We start from the raw sequence: 26,937 nt of genomic DNA, 5'->3' as shown, positions 1-26,937 counted from the left end.
TTAGAAACATAATGATATTACGGTGTTAAAATGCAGGGTTTCTTGTTCTAGCAAAGCCTATTAATTATGAATACCCATTACCATAGCAATGCTGTGTATTATTGCTATTTGCTAATAAGAAATGTTTGGGTCGTGGTGCTCTTATGTGAGCACTCTATGTGTATTTATTTAACAATGCATTTTATACGGAGGAGTTTTTATTATATCTGCAGATAATGGATATTGGAACTCATAGAATGTGTCCCTATAACAATTCTTCTGTTTTATTTGTATATGAATTGTGTCCAATGTTTTAGATTTTATGGGCTAATTTACAACTAATTGTTATTTGCTCCCCATTTTCATTCTATCTGTATCTTTCGTTCATCATCCCTTCGAAACTTAAGAAAATGTAAATTTGCCAATGTTCTATTCATTGAAATTTATGTTTCAATCTTGAGCACGTGTGTATGATTATGAAATATTAACTTTATTTGTATATGAAAAAACACATTTTCTTCACTGCCAATGAAATCTGTAATATATTTTTACCGTGATTTAGTTTACTTCCCTTGATATGTATTGGACTTATTAGCATCCAGTGCTGATATAAAGGTGGGCCTGTTGCATTTTATGGAATGATATCAATTTAAAATGTGTTATGATGTTGTCTATAGAAACAATTTTTTGGCTTTATTAATTTCTGTTACATTTCAGGGGGAATGCAAATTACCAAACATACTGTGGATAATGCATTATCCTGGTACTAATTCCTGCAACGTGCTCTAATGTAGGCTGGGAAAAAGCAATCAGAATTGAATGGAGATTCAAACAGCTGGACACCAGAAACTGAATAGGTTATACTTCACGGTTTATCTTTTTGAAGTGCTTTAGTTGATATGAGGTTGGAATTTGCTAATAAATATTGAAAGATAATGGACACAGCCCCATGGCTTGGAAACTCCTTAGCTTATCTTTACTTACTACAAAAAATCACAAGGTTACAACTTCTGAAATTCGCACATACTTGATCCCCAAGTTTATCAAACATTTTTGTTCTTCATCAGCTCTTCGTCTTGAACATTCTGTTAACCTTGACCATTGCTTCAATTCAGATTCTTTCTATGCGTCTCTTATTGATAATTCTACCCACAAGAGACACCTTAATCAAATACATAATCAGTTACTTGTCTCCGGATTGCAACATAACGGGTTTCTTATAACAAAACTGGTTAATGGCAGTTCAAATTTGGGACAAATTTGTTATGCTCGCAAGCTGTTTGATGAATTTTGCAACCCGGATGTGTTTATGTGGAATGCAATTATTAGGAGTTATTCGAGGAAAAATATGTTTAGGGACACTATTGAAATGTATAGATGGATGAGATGGACCGGAGTGCATCCGGATGAATTCACTTTTCCTTATGTACTTAAAGCTTGTACTGGACTGTTAGATTTTGGTTTGAGTTGCGTACTTCATGGACAGATAATGAGATATGGGTTTGGGTTGGATGTGTTTGTGCAGAATGGCCTTGTGGCATTGTATGCTAAATGTGGTCATATTGGTATGGCAAGAGGGGTGTTTGATGCGTTATATGATAGAACGATTGTTTCATGGACTTCCATCATTTCTGGATATGCACAGAATGGGGAAGCTATGGAAGCACTGAGAATGTTCAATCAAATGAGAAATACTGATGTGAAACCAGATTGGATTGCACTGGTAAGCATCCTAAGGGCTTATACTGATGTAGATGACTTGGAGCAAGGAAGATCTCTTCATGGTTGTGTCATCAAAATGGGTCTTGAAGATGAGCCTGATTTGCTTATCTCACTTACAGCATTTTATGCAAAATGTGGGCAGGTGACAGTTGCAAGATCTTTCTTTGATCAAATGAAGACAGCAAACGTTATTATGTGGAATGCAATGATATCTGGCTATGCAAAGAACGGACATGCTGAGGAAGCAGTACATCTATTTCGCGACATGATCTCAAGAAATATTAAACCAGATTCTGTCACTGTGAGATCTGCAGTCTTAGCCTGTGCACAAGTTGGTTCCCTCGAATTGGCAAAATGGATGGATGACTATGTCAGCAAGAGTAAATATGGAAGTGACATTTTTGTTAATACAGCCCTCATCGATATGTATGCAAAATGTGGAAGTGTAGAATCTGCTCGCATGGTATTTGATCGTACTTCTGATAAGGATGTTGTTATATGGAGTGCCATGGTTATGGGATATGGATTGCATGGTCAAGGTTGGGAAGCCATTAATCTCTACCATGCAATGAAGCGAGCAGGGGTGTACCCAAATGATGTCACCTTTATTGGGCTTCTCACTGCATGCAATCACTCTGGCCTTGTAAAAGAGGGATGGGAGCTATTCCATTGCATGAGAGACTTTGGAATTGTGCCGCGCAATGAGCATTATTCTTGTGTGGTTGATCTCTTGGGACGTGCCGGTTTTCTGGACCAAGCTTGTGCTTTTATCATGAAAATGCCCATAGAACCAGGTGTAAGTGTATGGGGGGCACTTCTGAGTGCAAGCAAGATCCATCGTCGTGTAACATTGGGAGAATATGCTGCAAAGAAGCTATTCTCATTAGATCCTTATAATACAGGGCATTATGTACAACTCTCTAATCTCTATGCTTCCTCCCGCTTATGGGATCGTGTTGCACATGTTCGGGTTCTGATGAGGGAGAAAGGATTGAGTAAGGACCTTGGTTACAGTTTAATTGAAATCAATGGGAAGCTAGAGGTATTTCATGTAGGGGACAAGTCACATCCGAGGGCTGAGGAGATTTTCTATGAACTTCAGAGATTAGAAAGAAGGTTAAAGGAGGTTGGGTTTGTTCCACATACAGAATCTGTTTTGCATGATCTGAATTATGAAGAGAAGGAGGAGAATCTTTGTATTCATAGTGAAAGGATAGCGGTTGCTTACGGGCTTATTAGTACTGCTCCTGGAACTACACTTAGAATAACAAAGAATCTTCGAGCATGTGTAAACTGTCATTCTGCAATAAAGCTTATATCCAAGCTTGTTGAAAGGGAGATAATTGTAAGGGATGCAAACCGGTTTCATCATTTTAAGGATGGTTCGTGTTCGTGTGGAGACTATTGGTAAGAAGAATGGCTCAACCTCATCAAACCAGCAGTTGAGGCTTGCTGGCACTTCACCAGATAAATTGACTGCTACTTTTGTGAAATACCATACTGGGCTGGAATCTTTGGCAGGAACTTTTCCTCAAGATCAGTAGATATAGCATGGATATTTAGGTGATCAATTACAGTTGTATGCTGATATATGCATCAATAGTGATTGACATTTTGTTATTGAAACCGGAGAATTCCGATCTTTTAAGTGTTTTTTGCATCTTGATGGAGGAGGAGAAGAAGAAAGGAGAAAAGTAGTATGTCATTGGCTTTTTTTGTGTGTTCAAGATGGAAATAACAGAACTAGGATAGGATGACGGATAGGTAGGCAATTTTTATATCGCTTAATTGAGCTTTTTTGTATAATACTGAATTTTTCTTATTGTAGTTTGTTCTTATCATATGCAATCTGTGAGCTTATTACTATTGTTGGGTTATGCAGATTTTAGAGGCGGTCTTCAGTGTTCATTTCTTAACCTCACGGAATTGAAAACAAATGGTTTGAGCAAACCGATACTGCTGAAAAGTGAAAACCATCATGGTATTAAGGAGTTTGGACAAATTTGCATTTTTGTTTTCATTCTTACAACAGCGTATGCATCGTAAAATGTTTAAAATAACTGATATCTAATATTCTATTGTCCTGTCCTCAACAAACTACTATGACATCATTATGGATGACAATCATTTTTACACTGTTTTCGGGGTTTCCGTTTCTCCTTAATCTTCTGGACAATAAAGCCAACTTTCATCATCATATCGATTTTATAATGGTTAGTGAGTTCGACCATTATATCTTTTAGTTAACAAAATATAGTAGGGGAATCAAGTTACATGGGAGTAATTCTTTCATGTTACAGAGAGAATTCAAGTGGAGCCCATAATTAAAAAGTAAAAAAGAAAAAAGAGAGGGTGTGATTTTTGAAGTGAAAAAAATGAGATAACTATCTCACGTAAATCTAAGATAAGAGTAGTATTTCTCGGTGCAGTAACCTTATAAGTTTGTCAGCAGCCAACGATGATGGACAATTTCAGTTGACCATTGAAATACTTTTTAAAAATTGTATCCCCCCCCCCCCCCCCCCCCCCCCCCCCCCCCCAATCTATTTTGTTATATGAAATTCTCATTTGTATTTTGAAAAGTTTAAATTATGTAAATTTTTTATTTTATTTTTTCAACAGTTTTTTTAGAAACTATAACAATTATTTTTTTTAAAAATAAACTAATCCAAATACATGTTTAATATGCCAGTTATTTCATAATTTTTTAGTTGGTAAGTATTATAGAAAATAATAATGAAAAGTATATATATATATATATATATATATATATATATATATATATATATATGGAACAACATAATTTGATAATTATAATTTACTAAAAATTAATAAGCAATTAATATAATTCAACAAATTATAGTTATTAAATTGACCTAAATCAATAATTTAAATGGATGTCACACTTTTTAGTATGATACTAATTTTAAATAATCCTATCTACTATATATATATATATATTGGTAAAATTATTTCTGCAGTCGTTTTACGTACAGCAACGACAGTTGTATGGTTATGATCTCCCACATTTAATGATTTCATCCTTTGTATGGTTATGATTCATCGCATTTAATGCTTTCAAGTATATATATATATATATATATATATATATATATATATATATATATATATATATATATATAGCAAGTATTTGATTGCTGCACGTACAGCAGCTACAGAAATGTAAATCCCCAAAAAATGATAAGGTTATCTACAAGCAGCTGCAGAAATGTAAACCCCAAAAAAACGATAAGGTTATCTACAACTACCCAAAAATTACATCGTTTTGATCAATGAAGGGTGTTTCTGTAATTTTAGGTGAATTAATGAAGGGTATTTCCGTAATTTTTTGTTTATTTTTTTATCATATTCATTTTACTGAAACACCCTTCCTAAATTCACCTAAAATTACAGAAACACCTTTTTATTAATCAAAACGACGTAATTTTTGGGGTAGCTGTAGATAATCTTATTTAAAGTGAATGTATTTTCTACACCCACTTTAGATAAAATTATCTACAGCTACCCAAAAACTACGTCGTTTTGATTAATGAAGGGTGTTTCCATAATTTTGTTTAATTTTTTTTCATATGCATTTTACCGAAACACTCGTCATTAATTCACCTAAAATTACATAAACATTCTTCATTAATCAAAACGATGTAATTTTTGGGGTAGCTGTAGATAACCTTATCTAAAGTGGCTATAGAAATATATTTTTCATATATGGGAAAAGTATTTCTACAGCCACTTTAGATAAGGTTATCTACAACCACCATTTTTAACTATGTTCTCCCGGGAGAACATAGTTATAACATTAAAGTGGATTTTTTCTCTTTCTCCACGTCAGCTAACTAGTTCTGAAAAGTAAATGAGGAGAGAAAAAAAAAGCAACTTTAATATTATAACTATGTTCTCCTGGGAGAACATAGTTAAAAATTGTGGCTGTAGATAACCTTATCTAAAGTGGCTGTAGAAATGTTTACCCCTTCATATATATATATATATATATATATATATATATATATATATATTAAATGACTATAATGTTTCTAAAGTGAATGTAGATAAGTTATCTACATTCGATCCCAAAACGAAGTCGTTTTGGGTTAAAAAATTAAAAAATTATAATGAAAAAGACTATTATAACCCTAAAATAAATTATAATTACAAAAATACCTTGATTTTCGCCTCAAAACGACATCGTTTTGGGTTCAATATAGATAAGTTATCTACATTGACAATAGAAAAAGCGAACTCATATTAAATACATCTCCTTTGCTACAAAATGACTCTTCCCACCTACAATTTGAGTCAGCTGGAAAGTTTCTCTTCTCCTATTAAATGAGATATATATATATATATATATATATATATATATATATATGGGGTAGGATACTGGTGTCAAACTTTAAAATTTGACACTAAATTCTAACCATTGATTTCCGTCAATCAACGATTATAATTTCCGTCAATCAAACTTATTAATTAATTATTAATTTTCAATAAATGATAACCGTTGATTGACGGAAATCGACTATATATGTGTGTGTGTGTGAAAGCATCAAATATGGAGAATCATAATCATACAACAGATGAAAGCATTAAATAAGGAAAATCATAGTCATACACTTGTTACTGGTAGAGGTGGCAAAACGGGTTGGCAGGCCTCCAACCCGCCAAAAATGGGTTGTCCCTCCCCGCCCCGCATTTTGGTATGGGTTGAAAATTCCAATTCACCCAGTTTTGTGGTGGGTTGGCGGGTCAACCCGCCTAAAAAATAAATTATATTTTATTAAATTTATAATATTACTTATTTTCATTTAACAATCCCCTTAAGGGGTATATTTGTTTTGAATTTTAAAAGATTTTTTTGAGATACATTTTTTTACAGATTTTAAAAGACATTTTAGAATTGGAGGGACTTTAAAGACTTTTTTAAAAGACTTTTTTTACAATCAAGATTCATAAGATTAGATTTTAATAGAATTTATAAGATTTGAAAGGACAATATGGATTTATAAGATTTTAAAAAATCGTATGAATTTTTAACAAACATTCAAAATTACAAGAGTCAGTAAAAAAATAACAAAGAAATGCAATGAAATTAATACAAAAAAAGTATAACCTAATATAATTTTCTCAATCAGTAAAACAAATATAATTTTAAACAAATATTCAAAATTACTGAGTAACAACTCTTCATATATCTAAAGTTATACTAGTCCTCCACGCATTAACATTTTCTTGTTCATGCTCTTGGGTTTGACCATTGGATTAAAAATTATCTTCTTCATTTGGTATCAAAGATTCAAAACTATACATATATGATTATAAAACTCAAATTTTTAATAATTAAAATAATTCTAAATTTGCATACAGAACTTAAAGTTCATGATAATTTTTTTTTTGAAATTTTTTGCAATTGATCTTGAAAATCTTGGAGGTTTTGTTCTATGTGATGAGAGTTTTTTAACCATATATCATATGCATAAGAAAATTTTAAATCTGAATTTTTGGATTTTATTATATGAAAGTATAGAAAGTTTCTCAAATTTTTTTTAATCGATACATTGAAACCTTAAATTGCTTTGGGGCTTTTGAAAAATAATTTTTTAGTTATCTATTGATACAAAAATTGTTTAAAATCCTTTCATATAGTGAAGAAATTTCGTTCATGAATGTATTGTTACGAAATATAGGGTTCATATTATGAAAGTTTCAATTTTTCTTTAATTGATATTGTTTCATTGATGTGAAACGAGAATTGGTTTGAGGGTTTTAGTTCCCTGTTAATTTTCCACTATTTATCTTGTTTTTAATACAAAAACCACATCTTTTTGTGTCAAGAAAAACTGCGACCCATAGCTTGAAAATAACTTTTTAAACTTTCAAATTTCTGAAAAAATGACTAAAAAATCTCGTTGGTTTGTTGTTTCTGGGTTTTGTAATGAAAATCGCTAAAAAATATGTTATTTTTGAGTTTTGATGAAACTCCCACGGTGGAATCCGATTTCGAGCGAGTCAACCTGCCAAAAGAAGAAGAAAACATTGCAATAAAGAGATCTCAAGAAATCCTAAAGGTTAGGGTAAGATTGTGAGAGAAGCATCCTATTTATATTTTTCACTAAAAAGTCTCACGAAATTCACACCAATAGAAAATCCATTAAAATTGTCGAATTTTTGAATACCACGAGATTGTGATTCCCTTATTTAAAATCCTGACTGAATACCAACGGATTTGGACGGATTCTAAAATAATTTTTTAAAATCCTAATCGAATACCACATGATTTTTTTTCAATCCATTAAAATACTAATTGAATACCAACGGATTTTTTTGTCCAAAAACAATCCATTAAAATCCTAATCCAATACACCTCCTAAAGTAATTTTTCCAATCTAAAGCCTAAATGTATACTAATATTCAGTCATACATTTTTTAAGAACTTATTTTTGCTTCCATATATGTATAACCTTTGTCATAAATAAAAATTTTCTTCTTTATTTTTTTCTTGGGAAGTAATAAGATAAAAAAAAAATTTCATATCACAAAAGCTTAGTAACAAATAAAGTATTGCCCAATAGTAAAAAAAAAAATTAACCCACGGGCCAACCCGCCCGCTCCACCACCAACCCTCTTTGACCCGCAACTAAGCGGGGCGGGTTGAGGTGGGTTGAAATGTACAATCTGTCCCGCCCCATTTTGACGGGTTGATCCATCGAGTTTAACCCATATTGCCATCTCTAGTTAGTGGTGTACGTAAAATTACTATAAAAATGGTATATATACTGATATTAAATAATAAATTTTATCTCATATTTTTTTTTTTTTGGTGAATTTATCTCATATCTTAATTAAATTCAAAAATTATATTTATTAATTGCATGAATCGTTAAAATATAAAATTAATAATTAATATTGAAATTATAATTCATAGGCTATAAGATAATCTAATGAGGGATGGGTAGAACTTAGAAGTATATTAAGGAAAGTGGTCACATCTAAGCTCCCACTGTAGAGCGAGAGACGGAGGAGAGGCACGCAGTATACGCGGAGAGAAAGAAAGAAAACACCCCAAACTCTCTCCCAAAACCAAAAACCGTAACCCATTTGGATCCTTTCTTCTCTGATCTCTGATACCCTTTTCTTTTTTCAACACTTTTCACGTCTTTCTTCACAGAGACAGAGACACAGAGAGAGAAAGAAAAAAAGAGTCTTTTTGCGTTTGCGTGTGTTGTGTGGTCACCGATGGCAGCACCTACTGCAAGGGCACGTGCCGATTACGATTACCTCATCAAGCTTCTTCTTATTGGCGACAGCGGTTAGTTATGCCTTCCCTTTATTATGCAAAATTAAATGGCCTTGTTTTTAGTTTTCAGATCTTAATGCTTTTTTGCTTTGGCTTTGGGTTTACTAACCAAAAGGGTTGGTTATTGATTCTCTTAGGGACGCTCCATTTGTCGTTTTGAATTATGGGTTCATTTCAATTTAGTTTTTTTCTTGGGGGGGAGGGGTGTTTGATTGTTAACTGTGGTATGACCACTATTGATTGAAGCAAATTTTATTTTTTTTTAATTTTTTTTAAAAAAAAAATACGAGATTGCTATATTTGACACTCTTTAAGAAAAGCAATTAGACTGGATGATATGCACGGTAAAGTTTTGAAGTGTTTGGGGAGGAAAGGTATAACTTGGCATATAAGTTGTTCAATGAGATAATTAGGTTTAAGAAAATGTATGAGGAGTACTTAGATCACCTATTCACAAGAATATAGCCATATAGGAGACATACAAAATTATGCAAACTACCGAGGGATGAAGCTCATGAGTCACTCTATGAAATTGTGGTAAAGAGTGATTAAGACAAGAGACTTGCATATTAGAGTCACTCTATGCATGATGTGGCGATAACTAACATGTGAACTCTAGGATGTGTCATCAATGATTTTCCTATGATAGTAGGTTACGGTTTGCACCAATAGTGGACTTTGAGCCTATATGATTTTATGTTGGTAATGGACATACTCACTGGGAACATTCAAGAGCTAGTGCCGGCAGATGATATATTCCTAGTTGATGAGAGCATTGATGTGGATCAATGGGCATACAGGAAAAGATAACATTTTGAACCAATTCAAGAGTTTTATGAATTATAGCATGTGCTCAGTATTTAAATGGGAGTACTGAATATGTGGGGTACTCTGGTATCCTATAATAGTATAATTGATCTTGTCCACATTATATGACATATTGCCTGACACAATTGTGATCATGGCCTATCAATCTCTCTATGTTTTTTCTTATAGAGATAACAAACTCACTGAAGGTGATTTGTTCATGTGAAGAGAAAACCAATAAAGGCTCATACTCTAATATCCTATAATTGCTCTTGTACATATTATATGACTTAATGCCTAATAATGGCCTATCAATCTATGTTTATGTTTTCTCTTTCTCTTATGTAACGGGAAGAAAGTTAGAGTAGCACCTATTATGGAGGAGATGACAAAAAATCACCTGAGGTCAGGTGGTTTGCTCATTTGAAGACTGAAGAGTATACCAATGAGATCAAAGTCAAATTGAAGATAATTTGATTAAAAAGAGTGAAGGAAGAGCATAAAAATCTTTTGGATAAACTGTTGACAAAGAACTTACTCTAAATGGTTTAATTGAAAATTAGGATTTTGATAGAGTCCAATGGTATTGATTAACTCATGTAATCCACCCATCCTAGCACGATAAGCTGATATGGCTTGGTTGTTGTTGTCGAGCCATTGACTATTCATTAGTCAACTCTGTATAAAAATATATGTATGCAATACATAAATGTGCACTATATGTAATACGCACATATGTATATTGGGTGTCTCTAGTGTCATAAGTTGCAAAAGTAGTTCCTATAGTAAGGTATGGTTAATGGGTACTTATTTAAGATTTTATAATTCCTTAAAAATTCTGAAATTTTGGTCGATTTCGTAATTGTTTTAGAATTTTAGAATTTTTGAAGTATTTAAAAAAAAAAAAAAAAACTAAATAGAAGGCAGATTGATAAGTATGCAAATTGCAATATGCCTCTGGTAAGGATCTAGTATCCCGGTGTCTCCAAATGTAAAATATTCACAAACATGCTCACCTGAATATTCAAATTATACATATTTATGCATGTTTGCTTTTTTGTATGTATGTGTGCTTGTGAAGTTGTGCATATGTATTAGCATCTAATATCATGGTGTCTTGTTTTCTTTTTCTTTTTATATTTCACCTGAACTTTTGTCCTCTTTTTTATATTAAAAGAAATAGCTTTCTGACTAACTCTTGCAGGTGTGGGGAAGAGTTGTCTGCTTTTGCGATTTTCTGATGGTTCTTTCACAACCAGTTTTATCACCACCATTGGGTTAGTATCTGTTGACTTTTTTTTCCCTTGTGAAAATGCTTAGTATCGAAGTTACTGGCTACTGCCTTGTGCTACTGTTGATATTGAGATGCTTATATCAATGTTTCCACTTTCCACTCAGTAATGACTATAGTCTACCAAGTAATTAGTAAGGCGGCCTGAAATTTTTGTCCTGTTTCTCTTTAATGTGCTTTGGAAAACACAGCAGGGAAGATTCAATGTCCAGACTTCATGTGGCATGCTGTACTTATCAAACATCATATTTATTATAGACAATTATCTCATTGTTGGGAGTACCATATTGGTCAATATGTTTAGCCTCTGTTTGCACATAAGTAATTCTACACAAGCTTAAATGTGCACTTTCATTGATGGAAATAATACTCTATTTTGCAGCATTGATTTTAAGATAAGAACCATCGAACTCGATGGCAAACGCATTAAGTTACAAATTTGGGATACAGCTGGTCAGGAGCGATTTCGAACTATTACCACAGGTATTTGTTTTGTCTTCTGCGACCTGGATAAATCAATTATGTTTTAAGTTTAAACATTCCAATTTTAAGGGTTAGGCTTCGAACTATTACCACAGTGATTTCGAACCATCGAACTATTACCACTATTACCACATAAGTATATATATATATATACTCGTACACTTCATTAAAAGTGTTAGGCTTCCTAAGTATTGGCTGTAATAGTTAATTTCTGTAATGATTTGGCAATACATGATAGGATCATCAGTAAAAGTTAATTGATGTGTTGTATTTGTGATTAATTGAAAATGAAATTTTAAGGGATATTAATTTTTATAGGCATTCATAGTAATTTGATTTGATTACTTTTTGAGAGTTTTCTGTAGAAAATAATTTTTTTGGAGGATCCTTCAATTTTGAAGATTGCTTTGAATCATTATGGATTATATGAATCACTCACAATTCATAAATCCAAAATGAATGTGGACTTGATAGATGGACAAAATACTTAGTCTAACAGGCTTCCCATCTTATTGCCTAATAAATTTATTCAGACATTACGGTAATTTATGTTCATACTGAGGGTAGATGTCCTAGTTTTAATTGCAACCTCCATTTCTTTGATGAAAGAAATTTTTTCTTACAATATCACTTGCTTTTGCAGCTTATTACCGTGGAGCCATGGGCATCTTGCTCGTTTATGATGTTACTGATGAAGCATCTTTCAATAGTACTCTCCTTCCCTTTCTGATGTTTTTATGTGCTTATTTATGCAGTAATGTTTGGGAGTATTTATTGTATACTTCATTTTTGGTGTGGCTGACATATCAAATTGTGTTTTCTTCTTCTTCTTCCCCCCAACACACACACACACACACACACAAAAATAAACAAATAAATCTCGTTTTTGTCCCTTTGACTGTCTTGCTCTCTGATTTACATTGATTTATGTGGACAAAAAGATCTGTCTTTTGTGGTTAAGTTTCGTTAGTTCAATTTGCCTGCCTTTCATTTTTAATATATCTTGCTTCTCTCTGTCAAGATATTCGGAACTGGATTCGCAACATTGAACAACATGCTTCTGACAATGTAAACAAGATACTTGTGGGTAACAAGGCTGATATGGATGAAAGTAAAAGGGTATGTACCTCTGGAAGTCCTTTCCTATCTACATCTTACATCTTGGTTGGCTGGAGATTAAAACTAGTGGACTAAGCAAATGGTGCATAATTGACTCTGTTCAAGCCACATTTGTTAACTGATATGACATTGAGCATTCTCTCTCTCTCTCTCTCTCTCTCTCTCTGTTTATATCTATCTTTATGGTAATTTATCCATAATCCATTGGTTCCAACAAAGAATCTTTTTTCTCCTTTAGGCTGTGCCTACCTCCAAAGGTCAAGCTCTTGCTGACGAGTATGGTATCAAGTTTTTTGAAACCGTGAGTAGAACAATGTTGACAACCACAATTTTCATTGAATTATATGCGACTTTGTTATATTTATATTGGAAGAACTCTTGCAGAGTGCAAAGACAAACTTGAATGTGGAGGAGGTTTTCTTTTCAATAGCAAAAGATATCAAGCAAAGGCTTGCTGACACAGATTCTAAGGCTGAGGTTTCATTTTTCTCTAAATTTTTATTTCTTTTCTGAAAGACTAAACTTTTGTCGTCTTGTATCCAGTTAGTTCTATTGGTTTTTTTTTTTAGACTTTTTGAGGAAATATCTGGAGTTTCTTAATGCTAACTTCTGAAAGAAATGGATGGAATTGTTGATTCTTTTTCTCTATGCTGAATGGTGATATTATCTTCTTGTGTGATTCAGCCTCAGACTATCAAGATTAACCAACCAGACCAAGGTGCCAGTGGGGGTCAAGCTGCTCAAAAGTCGGCTTGCTGTGGCTCATGAACAGAATCACATCTGCAGTAAGAGGGTGCAGATTCAACACTTGCCCTCATCTGGGTGCTAAAGTTATTTTGATGACATTAGAAGTGGGAGCATGTATTTGTCCCTGTATTTCCCAACTGCAAAGATTATGTTTTTAAGATACTATTTCGAATTTTTTTTTTCTCTCCTAGTGTTTGGATTTGTCGTGATTAGTTCATTTGCTCCCCCACTCTCCTCTTTCATTTGTACTTTGACTATTTAAAAAACATCTCACTTGACTAGATTCAGATAGATCATAAGAAAAACTTTTATCTCTTGGAAATAGTATCCCAGAAGTTCTTATTTTGATGGTTGGCTTAGGAAAGGTTGTATGCCATGCTTACTGAAATGGCACGTAGCTTTTAGGATTATTTGGGTGTGATGTTGATTTGAGAAGCTTCATCTTCAACCAAGACGCTTCTCTCCTTCCCATACCTAATGCTTGCATGTGTTTGATCTTTCAATAACAAAGTCAATAATATAATGCAGTATTTTCACCTTTGCTCAAATTTTATAATTCATGCACTCTTCCCAGTGGTCTATGATCATATGAGATTTATTCGTGAGCGCTGAGAAGTTGCATAAAATTATGGACATTGTTATTTGCTAACACCACAACCAGTTGATGGCGTCGGTGTTATCGTATCAATGTATCATTCACAAGGGAATGAAATTTGCATAAAGTTATACGCATATATGTATTTAAAATAAAATGTTTAGAATTTTTCATATGCAAAAATGTTAATAAAACAGCATTCTCTTTTAATTTTTGTTTTATTGAATGAAATTTCACTTTAATCGTCAAGTCAATAACCTAAAATCAATTCTCATTTTATCTCATGAGTATATTTTAATAAATAAGATAACTACCTGCATCACAAAACGCACAACAAAAGACTAAAATAAAGTGCGTCATCAATCAGAAGAAATAATTTTTATCTACTATACTATTTATTTACATCGATATATTATTATATTAATTTTGATTTGGAAAAGAAGTCTGGCCTATTCAAATATAGACAAAGAGAGCAGGGTTTGAAATTTCAATTTGTAAAAAATATCAATTGAAGTCAAAGTTGGTTACCCCAAATGCAATATGTTCCTATTCGAATTGTCCATCACATGTGTCCATTTAATTTTATTCATTATATATATATATATATATATATATATATATATATATATATATATGAGTAAATACCTTTTTTAGTCCCTGGAAATATTCACGAAGCCCTTTTCAGTCCCTAACAATAAAAAAGGGACAAATTGGTCCCTGAAATAACAAAAAAGAGGCCACGTTCATCCTTCTGTTAACTCCCACCTAACGGCCCAACTAACGGTGCACAGTTGGCACGTTAGTTTGCTGACGCAACTTGAATGTGGGACACCATGGAAGACGAGACGACGACGTTTTGGTCCCTGTCAAAACCATGAGGGCCATTTTGGTCCCTGTCAAAATGCATGAGGACGTTTTTAGTCCCTGACAAAAAGCACGGGGCCCTTATTGGTCCCTAACCAGAGAAAAATAGGCACATGACTTCATTGCTTTTCTATGCAGTCCAATTTTGCAAAACAGAAGTGCATTACATCAGAAATATGAGTGCAATCCAATTTTGAAAAACAGGAACATGACATTAAATTGGATTTGTATGCAGTCCAATTTGTTAAACCAGAAGACATGGATGTACAAGAACTACAACTACGTATATTAGTTAAAAAACATCAAAAATGGTAAACTTAAACATTCATCAACCCTATGAAACATACTAGCTGGAACATGATTTGAGTATCATTATATTTGAAGACATGGATGTACAGTAGTGCATTACAAAATAAAGCCAACTGCTAGGAATTAAAAGAAAGGCCTCTAATACAATATGGCCAGAATTTACAAAACAAACATTGACATAATAAGGCATCCAAATACATAATGGCCAGAATTTTCAAAAAAAGTCAGTCACATAATAATAAACCCTTCTCAGTTGGCTCATGCTCTACTCCCAGGTCATATACAGCAGCAGGTCATTTTCTTGAGGCAGGCCTTGGTGGCCTAAAACCAGGCGTGCTCATGAAGGCCAATAATCTACTTCGTGTGCCACTGGTTGCTGCATTCATTGTTTCATTACTCAACAGCTCATTTGCCTATTGTGGATTTGATGGAGGTGGGCTGCTTCCTCTCAAGTTGCCTTCATGTGGCTGAGAACTACCAACTGCGGCAGTCCAGTCAACTGTCATGCATTGCAATTATCAACAATCATTTACCTGGCTTCTTCTCTGATTTTTCTCTGTATTTAAATATCAACAATCATGCAATTATCTTTTATAGAAAAATAAATAGTATAATTGTAATGCTACACTACTGAAGATATTATTCGTAAATCGCATAACACTATGTCTTATACAGACTAAGAGAATTAAAGCAGTTCATAGTATTCTAGGGATCGTAAAAGCTGTTTGCAAGAGTAAGAATCCCTTTTAACAAAGTGGGAAGCTTAATTAGCATTGAAAAAGAAATGAATAATCGTTAATAAGGTCGAAACTTCAGTTAGAAACACAAACTTCGTTGAAATAAAATGCCAAGAAAGAGTATTTTACTTTGTGATGAAATTTAGTTTAATTATTTTGTGATGAACAAATGGATTGCACTCCTGTTTCTGATGTAATGCACTTCTGTTTTGCAAAGTTGGATTGCATAGAAAAGCAATGAAGTCATGTGCCTATTTTTCTCTGGTTAGGGACCAATAAGGGTCTCGTGCTTTTTGTCAGGAACTAAAAACGTCCTCGTGCATTTTGACAGGGACCAAAATGGCCCTCGTGGTTTTGACAGGGACCAAAACGTCATCGTCTCATCTTCCACGGTGTCCCACATCCAAGCCGCGTCAGCAAACTAACGTGCCAACTGTGCACCGTTAGGTGAGAGTTAACGGAAGGATGAACGTAGCATCTTTTTTGTTATTTCAGAGACTAATTTGTCCTTTTTTTATTGTTAGGGACTGAAAAAGGCTTCGTGGATATTGCCAGAGACTAAAAAAGATATTTACTATATATATATATATATATATGTATATATGTATGTGTGTGTGAAGCATTTTCTTACTTGATAAATATAAAGTTAATATTTCGTTCTTTTATTCTTTGAAAAAAACTAATTTATTATATGTTAATCTTAAGAGATTAACTTAAGTATTTATTCTAATTTATATTATTAAAAAATGATTTTTCCATTTAATCCCAAATTTATAATGATACAATGGTCGAAAATGATACCCATGTAAAATGGAGGTGTTCTGATTAGCCCAATCGATTAAGGGCCTTTTTCTGCAACACCTCAAAAGATCTTCCAAAGTGAGACACAGAACGTCTCACACAAGATCTCTCCCTTATTTTTCCTTTGCATATATGCATATAGCAGCAACCATATTAAATTGATAATGGTTTGTAGGATGCCTTGTCCCAACAAGGGCAGGTTAAACATGATTCTATACCATTTATGCCTTGCACAGTATATGGAAAACTCTAACAATCCCTTGATCTATATCATTGCTACTTAGAGCACCCCTAAAAGATACATACATGATTCTCTTACACATTAATCAATTCATTTAAGAGAATAAACCTAGTAATTGGACCCTCATATGTTAAAAGTTCACATAATCTAGTAATTGGACCTTACCTGTCTAATGCATGTGAAAACCTAGATAGATATAATAATTATATGACCGGATCTTATAAAATTTTAACAGAAAAATACACCCCCGAAAGGTAAAAGAAGAGCATACATTTAGGGGTATAAATAGGCTAAGCCGGGTCAGGTTTTAACTTAATTAAACTAGGCCTGTGTAAAATATTTAGATCTGGTCTAGTCTGTTAGCCTTATGTAGATCCAAATAATAAATCTGGTCTGACTTATATTCAAAAAACAAAAATCTTGGCTTAGGCCTCTTTAAGCTTATTGCACATTTAAAAATTAAAAAATATTACTTTATTATTAAAATAATAATTTATTTATTTAATTTAAAATAAATAAGCCTCTAAATTTATAAATTCGATATATAAAAAAAAAACGTATGACTTATTTTTTAAATAATTTTTTTTGAAATCTAAACATGCTCTTTTAATTATATGTGAAAAGCCGAATATGGCGCAAGCCATGTACCACTTATAGAAGTTGGCCTATTTATATGCCTACATTGTCCTACATAAATTCTTTTAGGACATGTTTGGTATATAGTATAGGATAAGGCCTAATAGTATAAGACCTGATAGTATAAGACATGATTAAATTTTAATACTATCCAGCATTTGGCATGATATTGTATAAGATAATATATTGTATAAGATAATATTATCCAATATTTGGTAATACAATGTACAATACTAGATAGATTAAAAAAAATATTTTTGTCAAAAATACCTTTTAATAATGAAGTTACATAATTTTTCCAAATATATCAGATGATATTATTTTTTATACAAATTTGTTGATTAGTGTGTCCAAAAATATATATTAATTTTTATAAAAGTAAAAATCTCCAATATTTTAAAAAATTATATATTGAAAAATTATTTTTTATTTTAATATACTAATATTAAAATAATATTAATTATTGAGAAATGCATTAGTTAATACATCAACCTCTTATCAGACATAATACAATTTTTCTAAGCCTGATTAAGTTATACATCATTCTAATGTATAAAGAGATCCTGTTGTATAAGCTTATACTATACGATGGTCATACCAAACAATTAAAAATATCATAATGTATAATATAAGCTTATACTATCAAGTGTTATACATCACATCAAATAGTTCGAGAACAGCGAGAATGAATTTGGATCCTCTTATGTGAAAATGTGATCATATGATCATATTATCTGATCACGATCGTTCATTTAAAAATTATATACTTTTCACAACCATTCATTCATTTAAAAATGTTATTGTGATCAAATAATATTTTTACATGGGGGCCCAACGTGGGAATGCAAATCAAATCGTTGAAAAACTGAATCAAATCAAAGCGTTGAATTTTCCATTTTTCCATCTCTTTATTTGTCTCTCCCTCACACACACACTCGCTTGGCTTTAACGCAATAGGGTTCGCACGTTCCAATTTCTCTCCCATTTTCTTCACACAGGTTCCTCTTTCCCTCCTCATCTATTCTCTCTTTTCCGTTTCTCGCTTCCTGATTCCAATGTACTTTACACTCACCCTAGGATTTCTTAACTTGAATCCATCAATCAATCTTTTAATCCTCAATTTTCGTTTTATTCTTTCAAAATTGAATCTTTTATTGCTGTTAATTCTATGCAATTATTCTAATAAACTGTATTTCTAGTAGTTTTCAAAATTGAATCGTTTATTGTTATCATTTATTTTTTTTATGGCTAATAATATTGTGTGTATATATGGTTGTGTCAGATGCGTTGTGATTATAAAGGCAGAGCCTTAAGGAGATAGGAATATTGGTGATTTTGTTAATTGTTTAGAGTGAGAGGCATCAGCCATGGCATGGTTTAGAGCTGGAGCTAGCATAGCAAAGCATGCAATTAGAAAGACCCTTTCTCAGGGCAGATCCTCATATGTTGTGTCAAGGGCTAGAGTCTTTCCATCACCACAGAGTAGAAGCTTTCAGACCACGGTTTTCAAATCCAAAGAGCAAGCTGCTCCTGTACCTCGCCCTGTTCCCCTTTCTAGGTTGACTGACAGCTTCTTGGATGGGACAAGCAGTGTTTACTTAGAGGAGCTTCAAAGAGCTTGGGAAGCTGACCCCAACAGTGTTGATGAGTCTTGGGACAATTTCTTTAGGAACTTTGTGGGTCAGGCTTCCACCTCTCCTGGGATTTCTGGTCAAACCATCCAGGAGAGTATGAGGTTGCTGTTGCTGGTCAGGGCATACCAGGTTAATGGCCACATGAAGGCTAAGTTGGATCCATTAAGTCTGGAAGCAAGGGAGATCCCAGATGATTTGGACCCTGCCCTATATGGTTTCTCTGAGGCTGATCTTGATAGGGAGTTCTTTTTGGGAGTGTGGAGGATGGCTGGTTTTTTGTCTGAGAATCGTCCTGTCCAAACCCTTAGGTCCATATTGACACGGCTTGAGCAGGCTTATTGTGGAAGCATTGGGTATGAGTATATGCACATTGCAGATCGCGAAAAGTGTAATTGGCTTAGGGACAAGATTGAAACCCCTACACCTACACACTTTAACCGGGAGCGTCGTGAGGCTATTTTTGATAGGCTTGCTTGGAGCTCACTGTTTGAGAACTTCTTGGCCACCAAGTGGACGTCAGCAAAGAGATTTGGGCTTGAAGGGGGAGAGACTCTTATTCCCGGCATGAAAGAAATGTTTGATCGATCGTCTGATCTTGGGGTCGAGAGCATAGTTATGGGAATGGCGCATAGGGGAAGACTGAATGTTTTGGGTAATGTAGTCCGGAAGCCGCTACGTCAAATTTTTTGTGAGTTTAGTGGTGGTGGTGGCCAGGCTGAGGATGAAATTGGGCTCTACGCAGGAACTGGTGATGTTAAGTATCATTTGGGAACATCTTATGATCGTCCTACTAGGGGTGGGAAGAGGATACATTTGTCTTTGGTGGCAAATCCCAGTCACTTGGAAGCTGTCAACCCAGTTGTTGTTGGGAAAACTCGAGCTAAGCAGTATTACTCAAATGATATGGACAGAACCAAAAACATGGCTGTTTTGATTCATGGAGATGGTAGTTTTGCCGGACAGGGCGTGGTCTATGAAACCCTACATCTAAGTGCTCTTCCAAATTACACTACTGGTGGGACTATTCACATTGTGTTCAATAATCAAGTTGCATTTACAACTGATCCAATGTCTGGCAGGTCTTCACAGTATTGCACTGATGTTGCCAAAGCTTTAGATGCTCCCATCTTTCATGTCAACGGTGATGATGTGGAAGCAGTTGTTCATGCCTGTGAACTTGCTGCTGAGTGGCGCCAGACTTTCCATTCCGATGTGGTTGTCGACTTGGTTTGTTATCGTCGATTTGGCCACAATGAGATTGATGAACCATCTTTCACACAGCCTAAAATGTATAAGGTTAGCTCTCTTGTTTATTATGCTTTTCTTCTATTTGTATGCATCTTGGTTTTGGACAAGTTAAGTAGATTTGCAATTTTGTGGGTTTAATAAGGTCATCCGAAGCCATCCATCAACTCTTGAGATCTATCAGAAGAAGCTTTTGGAATCAGGGGAGCTGACACAAGAAGACATTGATACGATACACAAGAAGGTCACATCAATTCTGAATCAAGAATTTTCGGCTAGCAAGGAATACATTCCAAAGAGAAGAGATTGGCTTTCGGCATATTGGACTGGATTCAAGTCACCTGAACAAGTTTCACGTGTCCGAAACACTGGGTATGGTAAACTCAATGTTCTTTTTGCTTTAGTCTTTTTTATTGTTTGTAAAACACTGCTAAAATCTTTGCACTTTTCCCTGCAGTGTGAAGCCAGATATCTTGAAAAATGTCGGTAAAGCAATCACAACCGTCCCTGAAAATTTCACACCTCATAAAGCAGTGAAGAGGATTTATGAACAACGTGCCCAAATGATTGAAACTGGGGAAGATATTGATTGGGGTTTTGCAGAGTCACTTGCTTATGCTACATTGCTTGTTGAAGGTAACCATGTTCGATTAAGTGGTCAGGATGTTGAAAGAGGAACTTTTAGTCACCGCCATGCTGTAGTTCATGATCAGACAACAGGGGATAAATATTGCCCCCTTGACCATGTTATAATGAACCAAAATGATGAGATGTTTACAGTCAGCAATAGGTAATATTTCTTCTATATATACATAGATATCTTGCCTGTTTCAGCTTTGTCAATATTATATCACTCGTATCTTTGTTTTCATAGATATAAATAAAATCTCTGTAACTGGTCTTTGCTTGCATTTGGCTCTGACTTCTTGGAATTTAAAAGATATATGAAATATTTGCAACTATACTGTATCACTAAACAGTTATAATGCATGCTCTGTTTTTGTATTATTATAATTTTTTATAGAATGCTATTTTGTAATTATCACTAAATTTAGTTAAAGATTCTTGTGTTTCCATTATTCTAGGAAGAAAATATTTTTTTATACATGGTTATTTGTTACTTCTACATCAGTCATGAAGCTTAAGCTGATTTTGGATTAATGTCTTGCTGGTCAAGTGATTATGGATATTTGGTTATAGTTGTTTTAGAATTTGAAATCTATCTTTGTTGTGCCCTATTTTTACGTTTTTTTTCTTAGACTTATTCATTGATTAACCCTGATTGCCTAATAATAGTTATATAATGCTTTCATTTTTATTTTTTTTCAAATACTTGTGTAGTTTTGGATTTGATTTGTGACGTGATTTGTTGTGGATTATATTGTTCATAGTACTTTGCTAGGACTGTATGTGCCTTTTAGAATTTTGTATAAAAGATGTTAAGAATGTAGAAAAATGCTGGGTCAAACTTTATAATATTATATTTGGGAAATTGGAATAATATGAGTCCAGTCAGACTGTGTTGATACTTTTTTTTTTTGTAAAAGACTGTGTTTACACTTTACAGGCAAATGTAATTATATTGGAATGTGATCTGGAATGGATCACTCAATGATGATTGGATTGCGGACTTTTTTCTCCAAAACTAACTAAAGTGTAATTCTAGACATGATTTTCACATTGCATGGGTTATCTTGTTCATTTCACTTAATTGAAAATGACAGTTCAGTTTAGCTTTGCATTTTGTATGAAGAATTCATCAAGGGTAACAATTAATACCAAACTTTATTTTGGCATTTTTACTTGTCTTTCTCTGGTTTTGTTGAACCTTTTTGTTTATCATCAATGATTGTTGTTTCTTTGTTAAGATACTGTTCTGGCATCTAATGTGTTTTACATATTCATGGCTTTGTTCTTTAAGTGTTTACAAGCACTTATATATATATATATATATTTATTTGGGTAGATACAAGCACTTATATTTTTAGTATAAGGATTGTCGTTCCTTCTATACCCTATTGTTCCTTCCTTAGGCAGTGTAATCCACTTGATAATTGAAAAAAAAAAAACTCTTGGTAATTATGTTGGAACTAATGATGGATTACTTTCTACTTTTAGTCTCTTATCTAAGAAGTTTTTGAAACAATATGCAGCTCACTGTCAGAGTTTGGTGTTCTTGGATTTGAATTGGGTTACTCAATGGAAAATCCCAATTCATTAGTTATTTGGGAGGCTCAGTTTGGTGATTTTGCTAATGGGGCTCATGTGATATTTGACAATTTCTTGGTTTCTGGTGAGGCTAAGTGGCTCCGTCAGACTGGGCTTGTTGTGTTACTTCCTCATGGTTATGATGGCCAGGGCCCTGAACATTCAAGTGCGAGATTGGAACGCTTCCTTCAGGTTCTCTTGTGAATCCTTGTTCAGATATACTTGAAACTACTTGAGCTTTTGTTCCTTCTGCATGAACCTGCTTGTCAACTTTGACAATTGTTTGTCTGCCTCATGTTATCTGTGATGGATTTGTTGATTGATGACAAGCATATGGGCAGTCCTTTTGAGTTGTATATTATGCTACATTGAGATTGATACATCAAGAACTAAATGATGCTTTCATATGAAAAATATACTTTGTTGATTGTGCGTTGTGTCTGTTTTGTCTTAAGATATATATGATATATGTTTACTGCTATAACAAGTAGATACTGTAAATACTGAATATGCATCGCTGCAGTAGCTTGAGGATACTAAAGTGTAATGGAAAAACACTGAAACTGAAACCAGACACGTTGGGAATTGGGATAATACATAGGGGAAAGGAGAAAAAAGAAACGACTTTTCTAAAATTTAGTTTTGTAGTTTGGATTTTGTTTCTCGTACAAACAAGTTTAACTTAACAATGCTATCTTGCTGCCTACTTTGTGTTAGGAGCAGAGATAAAAGATGTTGGGAAAAAGATTTGGATAGTATATACTAAAAGAAATAACATTGTATAGGGAGGTTATTTTAGGGGAATTGTTGTGACCTGGGCACATTGCTTTGGTGTAAAGGGGAGACCCTTGGAGTATGTCTCCTTGATTTGTAGAGATTCCATAACTAAAATTACTTTTCTTTCTCTCTCTCTTGTTTCAATTTGGAACTGCTTTAAGTTTTGTTGCATGTGCTCTGTTCATCTCTCAATTCTATCTTTATAGTATTTTAATAACAAATGTTGTTAAATAACATTTTATCTGTATTCAGTATTAAATAACATATGTTCACTAATTTCACGGCAGATGGCTGATGACAACCCTTATGTTATCCCTGAGATGGATCCAACTCTTCGGAAACAAATTCAGGAGTGTAATTTGCAGATTGTGAATGTCACAACTCCTGCTAACTTTTTCCATGTTTTAAGGAGGCAGGTTGGTATAATTAATTGATTTAATGTTGGATTTTTCTCTTAGTTTTGTTCCTTATTTTTCTTATACTCTGCTGCTTTTGTTCTTGCAGATACATAGAGAATTCCGTAAACCTCTTATTGTAATGTCCCCTAAGAATCTGCTTCGTAGTAAGGCTTGCAGATCAAATTTATCTGAGTTTGATGATGTCCAAGGCCACCCAGGTTTTGACAAACAGGGAACCAGATTTAAGCGCCTCATAAAAGACCAAAATGATCACTCAGACATTGAGCAGGGTATTAGACGTCTAGTACTGTGCTCTGGAAAGGTGTGTGGCACTGCGTACTCGTATTAAAATCATCTGTCTTCATATGAAGTAGTTCTTATGCTCTTTCATCTTATGCTTTGGTTACATATACGTTTTAAAGTCTAGGATATCCTTTGTTTTTTAAACATGTTGTTTATAACTGTTAAATCAACTATCCTTTGCAGGTTTACTATGAACTTGATGAACATCGATCAAAGGTTGATGGAAAGGATGTTGCAATATGTAGGGTGGAACAGCTTTGTCCTTTCCCTTATGACCTTGTCCAACGAGAGCTTAAACGATATCCAAGTATGTATATTTAGTTGTAGAAAATGTTCTTTGGAAATGGATTCTGATTGCTTTATTTTGCTTGCTGGAGGTCTGATTAAGTTATAGGTTGACCATTTTCTTGGAACTAATTTTCTTTTATGTCCTTCTGATAGGTAGAGAGATCTAAATGTTCAATTTTTGCTGTTAAGCAAGACTTACAAGGAGATAGTTGTTTACTATTGTTTGCGACAGATAGATATATGTTTTTTTAATATTGTTAAGCATTAAAATGGTTAGATTTTAATATTGTTAAGTTTATTGTTATCATCTGTCTTACATTTTATTCTGTTTTTGTTTCTTCTAGATGCGGAGATTGTTTGGTGTCAAGAAGAGCCAATGAACATGGGTGGATACACTTACGTTTTACCCCGACTTATATCTTCCATGAAAGCTGTAGGTAGGGGATCTTATGAAGATGTCAAATATGTTGGTCGTGCTCCATCTGCAGCCACAGCCACTGGTTTCCTCAAGGTTCACCAGAAGGAGCAAGCTGAGATTGCTGAGAAAGCCCTTCAAGGCGAACCCATCACCTTCCCATACTGAAAAGGCTTTGCACATGCATCCTTTTCGAGAATGATAATGCATATGATTTATCCATGTAAGGAGCAATAGTTGGAAGGTGGTTTAATATATTTGCTTGAGTTTTGACCTTTACGTTTCTGATTCTCTGAAAACATCAGGTAAACTGAATTTCATGGTGTATACTTATGCTGAGATATTTTTATTTCGTTGGTGCCAAGAGGTAATTGCTATAGGACACGGAAAGGCGGGTTGCCTTGCAAGTTGAATTGATGCATCGATATTTCGTCTCTCTTTTTTTGTGTGTGTATACTTTGTAACTTGGAAATGCATCTTCAATAATTTTTGTGAAATGTAATTCCACAGGCATTGCTTGGCTGCTACAGTTCCTCTAATAAATTGTTTTTTTTCTCAAGCAATATTTATTCTTGTACTACTTTCAATAGAAAAATAACTCTGGTCTTCCAATGAGTTCGTCTTTCTATGTTATGTTCTACTGCTAGTATAGTCTACATCAATGTGTCTTGTTTTTGTTATAAAATTGGAGAACATGGCTTCCCAATTTCAACCAACAGGATCTATTAAAACATCTTAAATTCAGGAACAAAATAAAACTTGCCTAATCTAGATAGTGTCAGCATATGAGGATGTCTAATTATATTTATAAAATTCCTCTTATGTAGCTTTCGTACGTAATGCTGCTGGCATAATTTGCCGCCAACGATTTGTGTGACATGAAGATTATGAGATGTGCGATAAAGAATACGAATCTGGGGACAATAAAAAAGGGAGACACGTCCTGTCATTGTTCTCTAATTAAGAAACACGTAGAATTATTCAAGACTTTCAAACCAATCGAATGAATCAAAAATTCTTTTTCTTTCATCAGTCCTCAAAAAAGAAATTAAAAAGTAAATAAAATTAAATTGTTAAATTAAAAGAAACCTAAGGGCCTTTGGATGAGCTTGTAAGAAAATGATTTTTATGTTTTGTTTATTTTCAAACTGTTTTTTACAAAAGTTAAAATTACTTAGATTTAAAAAAAAAAATTAGTTTTTGAAAAAAATATTTGCCTTTTGATTCCTGCTTTTTTTAGAAGTTAAAATTTGTAGCTTAACAAAAAAAATAGGTTTTTGAATATATTTTTTTTTTTACTTCTGCTTTTTTAAAACAGATATCCAAATAGATTTTGTAGTGAAAAGTGTTTTTTTTTTTTTATATAAAAAAAGTAGCTTTTGGAAGAAGAAAAAAAATCCATCCAAATGGACTCTAATGGGACGCTACTAAATTTATTCTCATTGTCCTTTTCTCATTTTTCTTAAACAAGGCTTTGGCATAATCACTTACTCATTTTGTGCATTTTAACTTGTTGTTTCAATGCTTTATTTTCTTTCTTTTGAAACACAGACTTTATAAACGTACTGTATATGCACCCTATTTTGGTTATATTTACTTTATGTGACTCAATTATTACTTACAACTTATCATCTTGACTTGAGAATTATGATTAAGTTATTCTGTCTATTCCTAATTTAAAATTATTATACTAAACATCATATGTTATGATATTAAGATATTTTTAATATGATATTTAGATACTTTTGTGTCTACAAATCTTTTGATTTGATACGATTTACCATTGACGATTGGACCATTATCTATTGGTAAACTTGCATTAGAGGCAAGAGACTATAACTGAAAAAAATATAAAATATAGCAAACAGTCGATCAAATTTAGCTGGATGACCAGAGAAACTATTCTCACCTGAACCAAAACCTAGTACAATAAATTGTTAGTGGTTCACAATGCCCAACAAAAACATAAAACTGCTAGCTAAGCCGTCAGCGTGCTCTCATTTGTTCTACATATACCAGGAAATAT

General features: G+C 33.5%; 3 protein-coding genes across 3 annotated transcripts; all 3 read left to right on the top strand.

Annotated features, from left to right (window-relative positions):
• The first annotated feature begins 928 nt into the window (after positions 1–928).
• Positions 929–3,246, top strand: LOC133316644 (pentatricopeptide repeat-containing protein At3g12770). Its single transcript, XM_061518426.1, has one exon. It carries the CDS (start codon positions 929–931, stop codon positions 3,110–3,112), a length of 2,184 nt encoding a protein of 727 aa, XP_061374410.1. The 3' UTR covers positions 3,113–3,246.
• A 5,446-nt stretch (positions 3,247–8,692) lies between these two features.
• Positions 8,693–13,888, top strand: LOC133316624 (ras-related protein RABE1a-like). Its single transcript, XM_061518401.1, has 8 exons — positions 8,693–9,025; positions 11,025–11,097; positions 11,494–11,594; positions 12,238–12,303; positions 12,616–12,713; positions 12,952–13,014; positions 13,098–13,190; positions 13,398–13,888. The coding sequence occupies exons 1-8, from the start codon at positions 8,953–8,955 to the stop codon at positions 13,479–13,481; spliced, it is 651 nt and encodes a 216-aa protein (XP_061374385.1). The 5' UTR covers positions 8,693–8,952; the 3' UTR covers positions 13,482–13,888.
• Positions 13,889–18,569: 4,681 nt separating this feature from the next.
• LOC133316623 (uncharacterized) lies at positions 18,570–25,466 on the top strand. Its single transcript, XM_061518399.1, has 9 exons — positions 18,570–18,641; positions 18,926–20,573; positions 20,668–20,894; positions 20,980–21,312; positions 22,676–22,922; positions 23,795–23,923; positions 24,012–24,227; positions 24,392–24,515; positions 24,841–25,466. The coding sequence occupies exons 2-9, from the start codon at positions 19,011–19,013 to the stop codon at positions 25,077–25,079; spliced, it is 3,078 nt and encodes a 1,025-aa protein (XP_061374383.1). The 5' UTR covers positions 18,570–18,641; positions 18,926–19,010; the 3' UTR covers positions 25,080–25,466.
• The last annotated feature ends 1,471 nt before the right edge of the window (positions 25,467–26,937 follow it).

This window comes from Gastrolobium bilobum, unplaced genomic scaffold (genome assembly GCF_033153095.1).
Source record: "Gastrolobium bilobum isolate Gb01-03AN ecotype WA unplaced genomic scaffold, APGP_CSIRO_Gbil_v1 utg1827, whole genome shotgun sequence".
In the NCBI taxonomy this organism is placed as follows: domain Eukaryota; kingdom Viridiplantae; phylum Streptophyta; class Magnoliopsida; order Fabales; family Fabaceae; genus Gastrolobium; species Gastrolobium bilobum.
The sequence above is the reverse complement of the archived record's forward strand: the minus strand, read 5'-3'. Positions and strand labels throughout refer to the sequence as shown.

Excerpts from the sequence above, each read along its gene's own strand:
- LOC133316644 (XM_061518426.1), top strand. The coding sequence starts at position 929 with ATGGCTTGGAAACTCCTTAGCTTATCTTTACTTACTACAAAAAATCAC.
- LOC133316624 (XM_061518401.1), top strand. The coding sequence starts at position 8,953 with ATGGCAGCACCTACTGCAAGGGCACGTGCCGATTACGATTACCTCATC. Across the intron at positions 9,026-11,024 it reads TCTTCTTATTGGCGACAGCG|GTGTGGGGAAGAGTTGTCTG; the intron begins GTTAGTTATGCC and ends TAACTCTTGCAG. Across the intron at positions 13,015-13,097 it reads GTATCAAGTTTTTTGAAACC|AGTGCAAAGACAAACTTGAA; the intron begins GTGAGTAGAACA and ends GAACTCTTGCAG.
- LOC133316623 (XM_061518399.1), top strand. The coding sequence starts at position 19,011 with ATGGCATGGTTTAGAGCTGGAGCTAGCATAGCAAAGCATGCAATTAGA. Across the intron at positions 21,313-22,675 it reads ATGTTTACAGTCAGCAATAG|CTCACTGTCAGAGTTTGGTG; the intron begins GTAATATTTCTT and ends AACAATATGCAG. Across the intron at positions 24,516-24,840 it reads AGAGCTTAAACGATATCCAA|ATGCGGAGATTGTTTGGTGT; the intron begins GTATGTATATTT and ends TGTTTCTTCTAG.